The sequence below is a fragment of the Cherax quadricarinatus genome, chromosome 45, assembly GCF_038502225.1.
Source record: "Cherax quadricarinatus isolate ZL_2023a chromosome 45, ASM3850222v1, whole genome shotgun sequence".
In the NCBI taxonomy this organism is placed as follows: Eukaryota; Metazoa; Arthropoda; class Malacostraca; order Decapoda; family Parastacidae; genus Cherax; species Cherax quadricarinatus.
Window position 1 is genome coordinate 27,643,331 of NC_091336.1, and position 18,518 is coordinate 27,661,848.

Here is an 18,518-nt window from a genome sequence, read left to right on the forward strand (position 1 = left end):
TAAGTGAATTAACCAAATTTTGTTGTCAGTTCATTCAAATTTGATCTCCGGTTGAGTTACGGATTCAGACAGTGACTTGGACAGAATTTCAGCTAGTGGTTTACATACGAGATTGATCACAGATTTAGTCACCCGTTTAGACAGAGGTTTAGTTACAGGTGTTGTTAAGGGTATTATTAGTGGTTTTATTGTTCCTACTGGAGGAAGAGCTCAGCAGACTAATTAACCATCACTTCGAAATTGCGTGAGGAAACTAATGCCCCTTTAGTTACGTTCATGCGAGCGCGCATACACACACACGAACACATGCACACACACAAACTTACACACAAACACACACACACACACACACACACACACACACACACACACACACACACACACACACACACACACCGAACAGTACAGAAGGGGCTCCAGAAAGACGGAGAGGTGGGGCACACCACCATGTGCTGGACACAGTGCACACAACCGAGGAAGAAGTGAAGAGGCTTCTGAGTGAGCTAGATACCTCAAAGGCAATGGGGCCGGATAACATCTCTTCATGGGTCCTGAGAGAGGGAGCAGAGGCGCTATGTGTACCCCTAACAACAATATTCAATGCATCTATCGAAACAGGGGGATTGCCTGAGGCATGGAAGGCAGCAAATGTAGTCCCAATCTTTAAAAAAGGAGACAGACATGAAGCACTAAACTACAGACCAGTGTCACTGACATGCATAATATGCAAAGTCATGGAGAAGATTATCAGGAGAAGAGTGGTGGAACACCTAGAAAGGAATTATCTCATCAACAGCAGCCAACATGGTTTCAGGGACGGGAAATCCTGTGTCACAAACGTACTGGAGTTCTATGACAGGCTAACAGCAGTAAGACAAGAGAGAGAGGGGTGGGTTAATTGCATTTTCTTGAACTGCAAGAAGGCGTTTGACACAGTTCCACACAAGATATTAGTGCAAAAACTGGAGGACCAAGCAGGAATAACAGGGAAGGTACTACAATGGATCAGGGAATACTTCTCAGGAAGACAACAGGGAGTCATGGTACGTGGTGAGATGTCAGAGTGGGCACCTGTGACCAGCGGGGTCCCACAGGGGTCAGTCCTAGGACCAGCGCTGTTTTTGGTATTTGTGAACGACATGACGGAAGGAATAGACTCCGAAGTGTCCCTGTTTGCAGATGACGTGATGTTGATGAGAAGAATTCATTCGATCGAAGACCAGGTAGAACTACAAAGGGATCTGGACAGGCTGCAGACCTGGTCCAGCAATTGGCTCCTGGAGTTCAACCCCACCAAGTACAAAGTCATGAAGATTGAGGAAGGGCAAAGAAGACCGCAGACGGAGTACAGTCTAGGGGGCCAGAGACTACAAACCTCACTCAAGGAAAAAAATCTTGGGGTGAGTATAACACCAGGCACATCTCATGAAGCGCACGTCAGTCAAATAACTGCTGCAGCATATGGGCGCCTAGCAAACCTCAGAACAGCATTCCGACATCTTAATAAGGAATCGTTCAGGACCCTGTATACCGTGTACTTTAGGCACATATTGGAGTATGCGGCACCAGTTTGGAACCCACACCTAGCCAAGCACGTAAAGAAACTAGAGAAAGTGCAAAGGTTTGCAACAAGACTAGTTCCAGAGCTAAGAGGTATGTCCTACGAGGAGAGGTTAAGGGAAATCAACCTGACGACACTGGAGGACAGGAGAGATAGGTGGGACATGATAACGACATACAAAATACTGAGAGGAATTGACAAGGTGGATAAAGACAAGATTTTCCAGAGATGGGACACAGCAACAACGGTACACAGTTGGAAGTTGAAGACACAGATGAATCACAGGGATGTTAGGAAGTATTTCTTCAGCCACAGAGTAGTCAGGAAGTGGAATAGTTTGGGAAGCGATGTAGTTGAGGCAGGATCCATACATAGCTTTAAGCAGAGGTATGATAAAGCTCACGGTTCAGGGAGAGTGACCTAATAGCGACTAGTGAAGAGGCGGGGCCAGGAGCTTTGATTCTACCCCTGCAACCTCAACTAGGTGAGTTCACGCACACACACACACACACACACACACACACACACACACACACACACACACACACACACACACACACACACACACACACACACACACACACACACATACACACACACACACACACACACACACACAGTGAAGAGGCGGGGCCAGGAGCTTGGACTCGACCCCTGCAACCTCAACTTGGTGAGTACAACTAGGTGAGTACACACACACTCAGCCTGATAACACTGAAGGACAGTAGGGATAGGGAAAACATTATAGCGATGTATAAAATACTTAGAGGAAGTAAGGTGAACAGGGCCAAAATATTTCAGAGATGGGATACAGGAAGAATCTGGAGAGTGAGGCAGCAGAGGCTGGGTACATACATATCTTAAAAAAGAGATATGATAATGCTCTTAGAACCGCGAGAGAGTAAACCTAGTAGCAACACAGCCAGGAGCTGTGACTGAGAACTTATAGGTAAGTACACACACACACCTGAGCGAGGGTAGAGGCGTGCCCAACAGAGGACATAATATCCACTGTCATAATATCAATCAGAGGTTGAGGACCTGTAACGTATCCTAGCCGTATTCCGGCGCTCACAGTCTTGGAAAAAGAGTCGAAGCGCAGGACGCGACCTTCAGTATCCAGCTTCAGGAAGCTTGTTGGCAGATCCTACGGGAGTTTAGGAGATTTGAGCATGAATCCTTCTGATGATATGGAGGATTTATTTCTCTGAGTCATTTTGTAAATGAAGATTGAGTGTTCTGATCTTCAGGAGAATGTTCATGTAAGAGTGTGAGTTAGTGAGTGTTCGCGAGTATCTCAAAATAGACGAGTTTTTTTTAGATGAGGGCTAATGATTTTTAGGTGATAAACTAGAAAATCTTAATGAGGTGAAGAGTGAGTGAGTGAGTGAGTGTGAGTGAGTACATGTGGGTGCTTAGACTTATGGGTTGAGGAAGCTGTGAGATCAACTAGAAAAAATACTGAGTCTTTTTAAAAAACTGCTGTGAGATGAAACATTGCGTTATAAATTATATGGCCGGAAAAGGAAAATACTACTTCTGCACCACGCAGAAACAAGCAGGATTCGAAACTACTACTGATGATACCCACTTGTTTCTGCTTGGTGCATTGACATATATATATATATATATATATATATATATATATATATATATATATATATATATATATATATATATATATATATATATATATATATATATATATATATATATATATATATATATATATATATATATATATATATATATATATATATATATATATATATATATATATATATATATATATATATATATATACGTATATATAATATATATATGTATATATATATGTATATATGTATATATGTATATATATATATATATATATATATATATATATGTATATATATTATTTATTTTTTATTATCACACCGGCCGATTCCCACCAAGGCAGGGTGGCCCGAAAAAGAAAAACTTTCACCATCATTCACTCCATCACTGTCTTGCCAGAAGGGTGCTTTACACTACAGTTTTTAAACTGCAACATTAACACCCCTCCTTCAGAGTGCAGGCACTGTACTTCCCATCTCCAGGACTCAAGTCCGGCCTGCCGGTTTCCCTGAATCCCTTCATAAATGTTACTTTGCTCACACTCCAACAGCACGTCAAGTATTAAAAACCATTTGTCTCCATTCACTCCTATCAAACACGCTCACGCATGCCTGCTGGAAGTCCAAGCCCCTCGCACACAAAACCTCCTTTACCCCCTCCCTCCAACCCTTCCTAGGCCGACCCCTACCCCGCCTTCCTTCCACTACAGACTGATACACTCTTGAAGTCATTCTGTTTCGCTCCATTCTCTCTACATGTCCGAACCACCTCAACAACCCTTCCTCAGCCCTCTGGACAACAGTTTTGGTAATCCCGCACCTCCTCCTAACTTCCAAACTACGAATTCTCTGCATTATATTCACACCACACATTGCCCTCAGACATGACATCTCCACTGCCTCCAGCCTTCTCCTCGCTGCAACATTCATCACCCACGCTTCACACCCATATAAGAGCGTTGGTAAAACTATACTCTCATACATTCCCCTCTTTGCCTCCAAGGACAAAGTTCTTTGTCTCCACAGACTCCTAAGTGCACCACTCACTCTTTTTCCCTCATCAATTCTATGATTCACCTCATCTTTCATAGACCCATCTGCTGACACGTCCACTCCCAAATATCTGAATACGTTCACCTCCTCCATACTCTCTCCCTCCAATCTGATATTCAATCTTTCATCACCTAATCTTTTTGTTATCCTCATAACCTTACTCTTTCCTGTATTCACCTTTAATTTTCTTCTTTTGCACACCCTACCAAATTCATCCACCAATCTCTGCAACTTCTCTTCAGAATCTCCCAAGAGCACAGTGTCATCAGCAAAGAGCAGCTGTGACAACTCCCACTTTGTGTGTGATTCTTTATCTTTTAACTCCACGCCTCTTGCCAAGACCCTCGCATTTACTTCTCTTACAACCCCATCTATAAATATATTAAACAACCACGGTGACATCACACATCCTTGTCTAAGGCCTACTTTTACTGGGAAAAAATTTCCCTCTTTCCTACATACTCTAACTTGAGCCTCACTATCCTCGTAAAAACTCTTCACTGCTTTCAGTAACCTACCTCCTACACCATACACTTGCAACATCTGCCACATTGCCCCCCTATCCACCCTGTCATACGCCTTTTCCAAATCCATAAATGCCACAAAGACCTCTTTAGCCTTATCTAAATACTGTTCACTTATATGTTTCACTGTAAACACCTGGTCCACACACCCCCTACCTTTCCTAAAGCCTCCTTGTTCATCTGCTATCCTATTCTCCGTCTTACTCTTAATTCTTTCAATTATAACTCTACCATACACTTTACCAGGTACACTCAACAGACTTATCCCCCTATAATTTTTGCACTCTCTTTTATCCCCTTTGCCTTTATACAAAGGAACTATGCATGCTCTCTGCCAATCCCTAGGTACCTTACCTTCTTCCATACATTTATTAAATAATTGCACCAACCACTCCAAAACTATATCCCCACCTGCTTTTAACATTTCTATCTTTATCCCATCAATCCCGGCTGCCTTACCCCCTTTCATTTTACCTACTGCCTCACGAACTTCCCCCACACTCACAACTGGCTCTTCCTCACTCCTACAAGATGTTATTCCTCCTTGCCCTATACACGAAATCACAGCTTCCCTATCTTCATCAACATTTAACAATTCCTCAAAATATTCCTTCCATCTTCCCAATACCTCTAACTCTCCATTTAATAACTCTCCTCTCCTATTTTTAACTGACAAATCCATTTGTTCTCTAGGCTTTCTTAACTTGTTAATCTCACTCCAAAACTTTTTCTTATTTTCAACAAAATTTGTTGATAACATCTCACCCACTCTCTCATTTGCTCTCTTTTTACATTGCTTCACCACTCTCTTAACTTCTCTCTTTTTCTCCATATACTCTTCCCTCCTTGCATCACTTCTACTTTGTAAAAACTTCTCATATGCTAACTTTTTCTCCCTTACTACTCTCTTTACATCATCATTCCACCAATCGCTCCTCTTCCCTCCTGCACCCACTTTCCTGTAACCACAAACTTCTGCTGAACACTCTAACACTACATTTTTAAACCTACCCCATACCTCTTCGACCCCATTGCCTATGCTCTCATTAGCCCATCTATCCTCCAATAGCTGTTTATATCTTACCCTAACTGCCTCCTCTTTTAGTTTATAAACCTTCACCTCTCTCTTCCCTGATGCTTCTATTCTCCTTGTATCCCATCTACCTTTTACTCTCAGTGTAGCTACAACTAGAAAGTGATCTGATATATCTGTGGCCCCTCTATAAACATGTACATCCTGAAGTCTACTCAACAGTCTTTTATCTACCAATACATAATCCAACAAACTACTGTCATTTCGCCCTACATCATATCGTGTATACTTATTTATCCTCTTTTTCTTAAAATATGTATTACCTATAACTAAACCCCTTTCTATACAAAGTTCAATCAAAGGGCTCCCATTATCATTTACACCTGGCACCCCAAACTTACCTACCACACCCTCTCTAAAAGTTTCTCCTACTTTAGCATTCAAGTCCCCTACCACAATTACTCTCTCACTTGGTTCAAAGGCTCCTATACATTCACTTAACATCTCCCAAAATCTCTCTCTCTCCTCTGCATTCCTCTCTTCTCCAGGTGCATACACGCTTATTATGACCCACTTCTCGCATCCAACCTTTACTTTAATCCACATAATTCTTGAATTTACACATTCATATTCTCTTTTCTCCTTCCATAACTGATCATTTAACATTACTGCTACCCCTTCCTTTGCTCTAACTCTCTCAGATACTCCAGATTTAATCCCATTTATTTCCCCCCACTGAAACTCTCCTACCCCCTTCAGCTTTGTTTCGCTTAGGGCCAGGACATCCAACTTCTTTTCATTCATAACATCAGCAATCATCTGTTTCTTGTCATCCGCACTACATCCACGCACATTTAAGCAACCCAGTTTTATAAAGTTTTTCTTCTTCTCTTTTTTAGTAATTGTATACAGGAGAAGGGGTTACTAGCCCATTGCTCCCGGCATTTTAGTCGCCTCATACGACACGCATGGCTTACGGAGGAAAGATTCTTTTCCACTTCCCCATGGACAATAGAAGAAATAAAAAAGAACAAGAGCTATTTAGAAAAAGGAGAAAAACCTAGATGTATGTATATATATATATGCATGTGCGTGTCTGTGAAGTGTGACCAAAGTGTAAGTAGGAGTAGCAAGATATCCCTGTTATCTTAGCGTGTTTATGAGACAGAAAAAGAAGCCAGCAATCCTACCATCATGCAAAACAGTTACAGGTTTTTGTTTCACAGTCATCTGGCAGGACGGTAGTACTTCCCTGGGTGGTTGCTGTCTACCAACCTACTACCTTATATCTATATATATACATATATATACATATATATATACATACATATATATATATACATATATATATATAAATATATATATATATATATATATATGTATATATAATATATATATATATATATATGTGTGTACTCACCTATTTGTGGTTGCAGGGGTCGAGTCTTAGCTCCTGGCCCCGCCTCTTCACCGGTTGCTACTGGGCCCTCTCTCTCCCCGCTCCATGAGCTTTATCAAACCTCGTCTTAAAACTGTGTATGGTTCCTGCCTCCACTACGTCATTTTCTAGGCTATTCCACTGCCTTACAACTCTATGACTGAAGAAATACTTCCTACTATCTCTCTGTTCATTTGTGTCTTCAACTTCCAATTGGGGCCTCTTGTTTCTGTGTCCCCTCCCTGGAACATCCTGTCTTTGTCCACCTTGTCTATTCCACGCAGTATTTTATATGTCGTTATCATGTCTCCCCTGACCCTCCTGTCCTCCAGTGTGGTCAGGCCGATTTCCCTTAATCTTTCTTCATAGGACATTCCCCTTAGCTCTGGAACTAACCTTGTCGCAAACCTTTGTATTTTCTCTAGTTTCTTGACGTGCTTTATCAAGTGCGGGTTCCAAACAGGTGCTGCATACTCCAGTATGGGCCTGACATACACGGTGTACAGTGTCTTGAATGATTCCTTACTAAGGTATCGGAATGCTGTTCTCAGGTTTGCCAGGCGCCCATATGCTGCAGCAGTTATCTGATTGATGTGTGCTTCCGGAGACATGCTCGGTGTTATACTCACCCCAAGATCTTTCTCCTTGAGTGAGGTTTGCAGTCTTTGGCCACCTAGCCTATACTCTGTCTGTGGTCTTCTGTGCCCTTCCCCTATCTTCATGACTTTGCATTTGGCAGATTTAATTCGAGAAGCCATTTGCTTGACCAGGTGTCCAGTCTGTCCAGGTCTCTTTGATGTCCTGCCTGGTCCTCATCAGATTTAATTCTCCTCATTAACTTCACATCATCTGCAAACAGGGACACTTCTGAGTCTAACCCTTCCGTCATGTCGTTCACATATACCAAAAATAGCACTGGTCCTAGGACCGACCCCTGTGGGACCCCGCTCGTCACAGGTGCCCACTGTGATACATCATTACGTACCATGACTCGTTGTTGCCTCCCTGTCAGGTATTCTCTGATCCATTGCAGTGCCCTTCCTGTTATATGCACCTGATGCTCTAGCTTCTGCACTAATCTCTTGTGAGGAACTGTGTCAAAGTCCTTCTTGCAGTCCATGAAGATGCAATCAACCCACCCCTCTCTCTCGTGTCTTACTTCTGTTATTTTATCATAAAACTCCAGAAGGTTTGTGACGCAGGATTTGCCTTCCGTGAATCCGTGCTGGTTGGCATTTATACTCTTGTTCCGTTCCAGGTGCTCCACCACTCTCCTCCTGATAATCTTCTCCATAATTTTGCATACTATACACGTCAATGACACAGGTCTATAGTTTAGTGCCTCTTTTCTGTCTCCTTTTTTAAAAATGGGAACTACATTTGCCGTCTTCCATACCTCAGGCAGTTGCCCAGTTTCCAGGGACGTGTTGAAGATTGTGGTAAGTGGCACGCACAACATATCTGCTCCCTCTCTAAGGACCCACGGGGAGATGTTGTCCGGTCCCATTGCCTTTGAGGTATCGATGTCCCTTAGCAGTTTCTTCACCTCCTCCTCATCTGTATGTATGTCGTCCAACACTTGTTGGTGTATTCCTTGCTGGTGTCCCCATCTGGTCTGTCCCCCCAGAGTCCTTCCTGTCTCTACTGTAAATACTTCCTTAAATCTCGTGTTGAGCTCCTCACATACCTCTTGATCGTTTCTTGTGAGTTCTCCACCTTCTTTCCTCAGCCTTATTACCTGGTCCTTGACTGTTGTCTTCCTCCTAATGTGGCTATACAGCAGTTTCGGGTCAGATTTGACTTTCGATGCTATGTCATTTTCATACTGTCGCTGGGCCTCCCTCCTTATCTGTGCATACTCGTTTCTGGCTCTTCTACTAATCTCCTTGTTTTCCTGGGTCCTATGCCTCCTGTACCTTTTCCATTCTCTGTTGCACTTAGTTTTTGCCTCCCTACACCTTCGGGTAAACAAAGGACTCGTTTTGGTCTTCCTATTATTTCTGTTTCCCTTGGGAACAAAACTTTCCTCTGCCTCCTTGCACTTTGTTGCCACATATTCCATCATCTCGTTTACTGTGTGTGTGTGTGTGTGTGTGTGTGTGTGTGTGTGTGTGTGTGTGTGTGTGTGTGTGTGTGTGTGTGTGTGTGTGTGTGTGTGTGTGTGAGTGTGAGTGTATGTGTCTGAGTGTGTGTGGTACCGAGTAAGTAAAACTGGTATATTAGCAGGAACTCGTTTAACTGGTATATTACTCTTATACTTTTCAAGATATTCTTTACATTTATTTTAAAGTAAAAATTAATAATTTTGTACCAAAAGAAACTTAGAAAACTTACCTAATCTTAATTATAACAAGGGCAATTTAATTTAGTGATTTCCAACAATATATATTTTAGATAAGTTTACAATAATTAAGTAATTAACAAACCAAACAAAATATGTTTTTTTTATTAGGTTCAGAATATTTTTTTGCAGAATTATTGCATACACAAATTTTCGCTTGTCTTGTTCGGCAAGAAGACGTTGCTATTTAAGCCAAAATCGCAAGTTTCACTCATTCGACAAGACATATATATAACACATATATTACAACATACACAAATATATGAGATGTTGCCAGTAAAATATTGTGATCTACATATTATTTCAGTGTTAAATAAAACCGATTAGAGAACGTGAATTAACAGTGCACTTACCTTTCAATATTTTTTTTTCTAAAAGTTCCCTATTTTCAAAATTCTTAGTTTCGAAGTTACATTCACTGTAAGAGAGATTAAGAACCAAAAAAGCTGTATTCAACAAAGACTGACCTCTACGAAGTTTATAAAGTAGTAAGGGTCGTCCTCGAGGATGATGATGTTGTACTCACAGGCGATGTCGTAGATCTCACGAAGTCTGGCCTCGCTCATACTTACTCCCGTTGGGTTGTTCGCCGTCGGGTTCACGTACATCACCTGCAACACTTCCTGGGGTCAGATTTTCACACTAACTTCCATTCCCCTTACCTTCACCTACCACCACCACTCTCACCTTTACCTTCACCTGTTCACCTACTCTCAGCATAGCCTCCCCACCTTTACCTTCAGCCGTTCATCTGCACCTACTACCACCACACTCGCATTCGCTTTCACCCCCCCCTCCTCCTATAAGCTGCATCCACAACAAATCGTCACCCAACATCACCACTCCAACTCTCGCCTTTAGTTCCTCACCCATAATTATCACCCCTACCACCTTCATCTACCACCCCCTACTCACTTCTTTACCTTTACACCCCCCATATTTAACCACTACTACCTATACTCAACTTCCCTCCCTTCCATCAACTTCAGCTCCCCCTCCCTTCAACTTTACCCACCTCCCCCACTCAAATCTCCGTCACCGTAGTTCTCTATACCCATCCTCACCTTGGCTGGACAGTCACCACACCTAGCCAGGGTTTCACGCAGGAGAGAGGGCACAATGCCCTCATCATCAGTAGCTGCGGGTATGAGCTTAGGGCCATATGGAAGCAACTGAAAGTAAAATCAATTTACATTATCTTTTCCAAGTAATTCAATAAAGTGTAGTACAAATTCTAAGTAAAATTCCAAGTCCAATGGTTTCCAGTACTTGCTTAATTCGTGTTCATATTACGAAGAAATGTGTGTGCATCAAAATATATTTCTGTTTACTCTTGCGTACTGAATTCTGTTCCTTATTTTTTTCTCTTGTGATAGTTACACTTGGTTAGTTTAACATCTTTATTATTCACCCCATGCCCGTCCTGTGGGCGGTAGTTACATATGCTTCTTAGTCTTTATCAAAGTTGTATATAGATGTTAGTAGTACAATCCAGGTATATATACACCTAGAACTATATGTCTCTTATTGTATATATACTGAGAGTTTGCTTCAATCCATATTTTAAGGATTCAGTCCCTATTTTAGGGATTAAAATATTTTTGATCGGTTGTAAAAAGGTACCACGAAGCCTTAATGACCTTCATGTAGTCGATAGGCTTTAAAACTCGTTAACAAGCTAAAGCAGTAGAAGTTAGTTTTTCTACACCACAAACTACGCCACTAAATACTATACTAACACTACCAACATCACTGTCACTATACGTCTTTAATAACAACGATTACACCATTGCCATATATACATCAACCTACAACACTACCCTCAGCATGAAACTCTTAACCACCACCTATTTATACCTAACATCACCTAGACGAGCAAAAGAAACACTCACCGCACTTATTATCCCACTGAAGAGTGGTTCCTGAACAATGATGGGGTCTCCTGGGTTGAGCAACATGTTTCCAGCCATGGAGAGGGCATTGATACTGCCCATCGTCACCACAACTCCTGTCTCACACATTCTCGGAGGCTGGTGAAGATCTTCAGTCAGCTGCTGCAACTGCTGCACCAGCGGAGGGAACCTTGGGATGCCATCAGTTATCATTATCGTAGAGTTATAGTGTTGGATGAAGGTGAATTATTATTGAGCTCAATATGAATTATGAAAACGTATGTCAGTATTATGTAATGTAAGAAATTTTATTTCTATCCATATTTTAAAGATAGTATTTCTCAGCGTAGTGTTCGTAGGTGACATGCAGCTTCAGTTACTAATGCATAATTGATAGGATTTAAACCATAGAACCAAATGAGGCAGGTGTTTTTGGTCGGTGTCGCAGAGACATTTGTCCTGTATTTGACTCATACCATACCAGATAAGTATCCTGCATGTCGTAATTAACAAGCTATAAGTATGTTGGCCAATGCCCACTAAGATGAGCCGACCATTCTGATACTGCCTGGTTAACTTTGTGTTGTGGCTTTCTGAAGTCTGAAAAGGTGAGTTAAAGTGCTCGCATCTATAGACTTTTCCAATCACCAGATTCCCTTGCGCCTATAGTTAGCTTAGATCTGTCTCAGTATGGGCGTGCTGCCACTGTTGTAGCAGTGTGTCCTCTCACTTTCATCTGTTCATAACACTATTCAACATTAGGTTTAGCTTTTCCTTAAACACTGTACATAATGTACAGACGTTCTGGAGTTAGGAATATATGTTAACCCAAAGCTATTATATAGTGTTTCTTTCATTCTCCCATTTACAAAACGTTGAGCTCTTTTGTAAAACAGGCATCTACTGCTGGTCCTTTGAAAAGAAACTGTGTGATAAAGACGAATACCAATACATTTCTTACGAATTTATTATAATTATATATTAGCAATTTTTCTAAATATGTATAATTTTTTTATTTCATCTCCACATTAATTGGCACTGCAGTTCGCTCTTACGACGAGAGTGATTGGGCTAAGTTTACCAACTTTGCGTAGCTCAGCTGAGAGAGAATGGTCTCAGGTATACAATATCTGTAATGGTCTAACGCCTCTGAGGTCCTTGCTCCAATCCTCTGTTAACTCAAGCGCAAGATTTTCTCTTCGAAGTCGAAATGAAAGTTAAGCATCTCTTCTCCTTTCTCCCCCCTTCCCTACCCGTCATCTTTCAAGCTGCTCACAGGCTGGATGGGCCTATTCCACCATCCAGGGACGGAAGAAAAATATAAGTAATATGTATGGGGAAGTGGAACAGAATTCTTCCTAAGCTATGCGTGTCGTAAGAGGCGACTACTGTGCCGGGAGCAAGGGTTCTAGTAACCCCTTCTCCTGTATATATTACTAAATTTAAAAAGAAAAACTTTCGTTTTTCTTTTTGGGCCGCCCTACCTCGGTGGGATACGGAAGGTTCGTTGAAAAAAAAAGTGTATGAAATCTGTAAAAAAATGAAAGTCACAATTCATTTCAGTCAGTCCTGAAACATTATGAAGCTGCAAGTGACTTGACAATATCCTAAGACAGAAAACTGACATTTTCTTTACAAACTGTGAGCTAATTCTTAATTGTCCTCAACGACTTACCCTTTGCTGGATGAGTACTGAAGAACCTTGACCATGAGTTCTTTGCCGATAATGAGTTTCTCTCCGTTTTTGAGGGTGACTGTGGCATCCTGGATAGGAAAGAGGGAAGGGTTTGGCAGTCCTCCACCCAGCCAAATTATGGGTGTCTTCTTGTCAGCGGCTTTGTCTCCTGCAATAGTAGGATATAAGTCCGTAAGTACTAATATACACAATGTTAGGTAAATGGACACAGATGCAACTAATGTGACATTTTATAGTGGAAACGTTTCGCTCTCCAAGAGCTTTGTCAAGTCGTTAACAAACATTAGCTACAATTATGTTCATTTACTCAACATTTTGTCGGTATCTCTACCATTATTACTAATAAGAAATACTGTAACTCACGGGAATTGAGGGGTTTGAACCCATGGTAAGCCAATCCTGTTACTAGTTGGCCTGTGAACTTCCCATTGTTAGTCTCGAAACTAGTTCGTCATGGGTTCAACACTTGGGTTGGATGATTTCACTAATCATCAACAACCATCAAGGCAATTGCAAGCTTTGTTTACACCAAACTGTTTTCATTTGTGCATCTTCTTCTCTTTTTCTCTTTTTCTCTTTTTTTTTTTTTTTTTTTTTTTTTACAATAACTATAGTCAGGATTTTGCTACAATTATTTAACAAAAAAACAAAGAATTCGTAAGTTTACGCTGTAATTTAAGAACATAAGAACATAAGAAAGAAGGAACACTGCAACAGGCCTACTGACCCATGCGGAGCAGGTCCATGTCCCCCCCTGGATTAGACCAATGACCCACCCCGGATTATCCCAGTGACCCACCCAGTCCAGTCATACCCACTCAAGGATGGAGCACTGTACCAGACCCAGCAGCACAAGCTAGTCAGGTCCAACTCACACCCACCCACACCCACTCATGTATTTATCTAACCTATTTTTAAAGCTACACAACGTTTTAGCCTCAATAATTGTACTTGGGAACTTGTTCCACTCATCCTCAACTCTATTACCAAACCTGCGGGAGGTCCAGTGGGACAGAGAACTGGTAGGAAAGCCAGTAAATGAAATGATGGAATATGTAACAACAAAATGCAAGGAGGCAGTGGAAAGGTTTATTCCCAAGGGCAACAGTAACAACAGGAAGACCAGAACGAGCCTGTGGTTTACCCAACGGTGTAAGGAGGCTAAAACAAAGAGGAATAGAGAATGGAAAAAGTACAGAAGGCAGAGAACACACGAAAATAGGGAGATCAGTCGCAGAGCCAGGAATGAGTATGCACAGGTAAAGAGGGAGGCCAAGCGGCAGTATGAAAATGACATAGCATCGAGAATCAAGACTGACCCGAAACTGTTGTATAGCCACATCAGGAGGAAGACAACAGTCAAAGACCAGGTGATCAGATTAAGGACACAAGGTGGAGAACTCACAAGAAATGATCAGGAGGTATGTGAGGAGCTGAACAGGAGATTTAATGAAGTTTTTACAGTAGAGACAGGAAGGGCTGTGGGAAGACAGAACAGAAGGGAACATCAAGAGGGAATATACCAACAAGTGTTGGATGACATACGAACAACTGAGGAAGAGGTGAAGAAGCTCTTAAGTGACCTTGACACCTCAAAGGCGATGGGACCGGACAACATCTCCCCATGAGTCCTTAGAGAAGGAGCAGAGATGCTGTGCGTGCCTCTAACCACAATCTTCAACACATCCCTTGAAACTGGGCAACTACCTGAGAAATGGAAGAAGGCTAATGTAGTCCCCATATTTAAGAAAGGAAACAGAAACAAGGCACTAAACTACAGACCTGTGTCTCTGACATGAATTGTATGCCAAGTCATGGAGAAGATTATCAGGAGGAGAGTGGTCGAACACCTGGAAAGGAACAAGATTATAAATGAAAACCAGCATGGGTTCATGGAAGGCAAATCTTGTATCACAAACCTCCTGGAGTTTTATGACAAGGTAACAGAAGTAAGACACGAGAGAGAAGGGTGGGTAGATTGCGTTTTCCTAGACTGCAGGAAGGCCTTTGACACAGTTCCCCACAAAAGATTAGTGCAGAAGCTGGAGGATCAGGTGCATGTAAAAGGGAGGGCACTGCAATGGATAAGGGAATACCTGACAGGGAGGCAGCAACGAGTCATTGTACGTGAAGAGGTATCACAGTGGGCGCCTGTTGCGAGCGGGGTCCCACAGGGGTCAGTTCTAGGACCAGTGCTATTTTTGATATATGTGAACGACATGATGGAAGGAATAGACTCTGAAGTGTCCCTGTTCGCAGATGACATGAAGTTGATGAGAAGAATTAAATCGGACGAGGATGAGGCAGGACTGTAAAGAGACCTGGACAGGCTGGACATGTGGTCCAGTAACTGGCTTCTCGAATTCAATCCAGCCAAATGCAAAGTCCAGATCTTCATCAACAAGATCAATGCTGTCGAGCCTTCAATAATGTTGATACAAGAACTCGATAAAGATGGCAAACTTCCTTTCCCCTACGTTCTCTTGTATAGGTCTCCCAACAGTGACAAACTTCCCTGCAAAGTGTATAGAAAGCCTACAAACAGGGACGATCTTATACACTTCTATTCGCACCAAGACACCCTCACTAAAAGAGGTGTTGCAATTCGCTTCTTCTTTAGAGTTCTTTGCATCTCCAGCCCTTGTTTCATTGAAGAAGAATGTATTTACATAGCACAAGACTTCACACGTCTTCAGTTTTCACTTCTCTTTATCCGGGATTGCAGACTCAAGGCACAAGCTATCCTCAAGATATCCCCCATGGAACAGTCCTCCAAGCAGTACTTTCATGTCGTGATGTTGCCGCAAATACTCGCCAGGTACTTGCTAAGAGCAACATAAATGTTTCCACCATTAACATATCATCTATCAAAGACCTAATTACGAAACGCAGATCCACACCTCTAACTTCCACAGCGGACGTCTGCGCCATCCCCTGTGGATACTGTCCCAAGAAATATGTAGAGGAAACAGGCAGAGATATATTGGTCCGACTGAGTGAACATCGAAATGCCAGCAACAGATACGACTTAAAGTACGCCTGTGTCCTCCACAAGGACTCCACGGGACATTTAATGAATTGGGATGAGACACGATTCGTCCTCATCAAACAAGACTTTAGACGCCCATTATGTCTGGAAGCCTCGCTAATTACCGTCAGCGATACCAAAGAACGTAATACTGGAAGCTATATTGTGTACCTGTCCTCATCGTAATGACACGAGTCGTAAAGAATCACTTGTAGTGAGTTCAATCCCCACCCGTACCCTGGTTTGTATGCAGTCATGTCATTACGATTTCGTGAGTCATGATGACGGCTTTGAGGGGACTTGAGCTAGAGTTCATCACGGTTACGCTGGCGGGAGATTTATCTATATAAACTTGCATTTGTGGTCACAGCTTTACACATGCTAACCTCCCTTTGGTATATAAATATACCTAGTTGGATGAATCATTTTGTAGCCAGCTGACCCAGTGGCTTACGCACTGGTCTGTTGTTTTACGACTCACTTGCCGTAAGTTCAATCCTCACCCGTTCCGTGGTTTAATTTGGAATTCTTCAGGTCACCATTCGTCGCTCATACCTCACTCTTCGCCTCTATATACTGTCTTTTTAACCTCTATATGTTAGAAGTGATCAAGGTCCCAGGACCGAAACGTTTTCTAATAAATATGTCCTAGTGTTTGCTTATGTGCTTTTCTAAACGAATTTGTCGGTATTTATTACTAAGGTTTATAGCATTTTCCTCAGTTTTTATGTTATGTCCTAAAATTCCAGACCAGATTATTTGAAATCGTATTATTATGATTTCGTGAGTCACGAGAGAGAGAGAGAGAGAAATTGTTCACAATGTTAATCTGACCTCAGCATCAGTATTAATTAAAATAATCTAAAGATCTTACTTAACGTTGACACAGCGCTGGGTTCGCGACGGAGGGCCACCTGAGAGAAGAATCGTCCGTAATCCATAATGAGATGCTGTACTTAAAAGTTGCGTTATTGTCACTTTCGAGGGATGCTGCGACGATCTTGAGAAACTGAGATCGTGGGATGCTCTAGCACACGTTTGAGGTGGCAGAGGTTGTAAAGCAGACTGCTGACCACATTATCAACTTGTGCTTATCAGGCAAGACTTGCCGAGACATCCAGCCGGGATGGTACACTCATCCAAGTTGAGTCACACTGACTCTCAACTTTGATGAGTGTACCATCCCGGCTGGATGTCTCTGCAAGTCTTGCCTGATAAGCACAAGTTGAGAGTCATGCTGACTCTCAACTTGGATGTGTTTTGATTTTTACCACCGTGCTTGCTCTTGCCCTCTCTCTCTCTCTCTCTCTCTCTCTCTCTCTCTCTCTCTCTCTCTATGTATAAGCTTCCAGCGGGGTTGTATATGACGATGTTACACCGGTGCTCTTCACCAACTTCAAGGCTGAGGGACTGATTACTTCGTCTTTTGTGTGTAGTCCTTGAATTTGTATTGATGAAGCCACTGGATGGTGAAACATCTACAATAAAGCTGTACATGAGACTAATTTTTCATCTTAAGGTTATTAACCGAACCAACAAACCTCTGGTCACAAACCTCAGGATTTGGTAGAGTGCACTTTCCTGAGTAAAGATGTCTTGTGCAAATATATTAATAGTCTGCATGATAAATAATAGTCGGAAATTGTAATTATTGTCAGTGTAATACACGAGTAATCATAATTAAATATATTAGTTGCACTTGTGTCCTTTTACTTTACAATATATTACTCAAAACTCTGAAGACAGCAATACCTGTGAAAGTTTGAAACATGCTTGTAAACTATCCCAGGTCAACACAGTAATTATGTATGTTGACAACATCTAGCCAGTTGCCGCTCCACGGTGACTATGCCCTTAAAATCAGAACACATTAAATTCACACATGACCTAGCGCTGACACTACGTCCTCAATAACAAAATGTAAGATGGGTTAGTAAAGAGTGTAGCGGAATCAGCGCTGGGTCATTTTTTTTTATTATCACACTGGCCGATTCCCACCAAGGCAGGGTGGCCCGAAAAAGAAAAACTTTCACCATCATTCACTCCATCACTGTCTTGCCAGAAGGGTGCTTTACACTACAGTTTTTAAACTGCAACATTTACACCCCTCCTTCAGAGTGCAGGCACTGTACTTCCCATCTCCAGGACTCAAGTCCGGCCTGCCGGTTTCCCTGAACCCCTTCATAAATGTTACTTTGCTCACACTCCAACAGCACGTCAAGTATTAAAAAACATTTGTCTCCATTCACTCCTATCAAACACGCTCACGCATGCCTGCTGGAAGTCCAAGCCCCTCGCACACAAAACTTCCTTTACCCCCTCCCTCCAACCTTTCCTAGGGCGACCCCTACCCCGCC

The 18,518-nt window shown here is 42.1% G+C and overlaps 1 protein-coding gene across 4 annotated transcripts in view; it reads right to left on the bottom strand.

Annotated features, from left to right (window-relative positions):
* LOC128694890 (kynurenine/alpha-aminoadipate aminotransferase, mitochondrial) overlaps positions 1–17,318 on the bottom strand; it is a 34,075-nt gene extending 16,757 nt beyond the window's left edge. For 3 of the 4 annotated variants that reach the window (XM_070094391.1, XM_070094394.1, XM_070094393.1), the window contains exons 1-6: positions 14,916–14,964; positions 13,113–13,281; positions 11,438–11,627; positions 10,610–10,717; positions 10,013–10,156; positions 2,529–2,708 (exon numbers count right to left, since the gene is read on the bottom strand). In XM_070094391.1, the coding sequence (XP_069950492.1) occupies positions 2,529–2,708; positions 10,013–10,156; positions 10,610–10,717; positions 11,438–11,627; positions 13,113–13,281; positions 14,916–14,949 (825 nt within the window). In that variant the 5' untranslated portion in view covers positions 14,950–14,964. Of the gene's footprint in view, positions 1–2,528; positions 2,709–10,012; positions 10,157–10,609; positions 10,718–11,437; positions 11,628–13,112; positions 13,282–14,915; positions 14,965–17,035 lie in introns of those variants that run through there. The other variant, XM_070094392.1, reaches the window with a different exon arrangement.
* Positions 17,319–18,518: the final 1,200 nt, after the last annotated feature.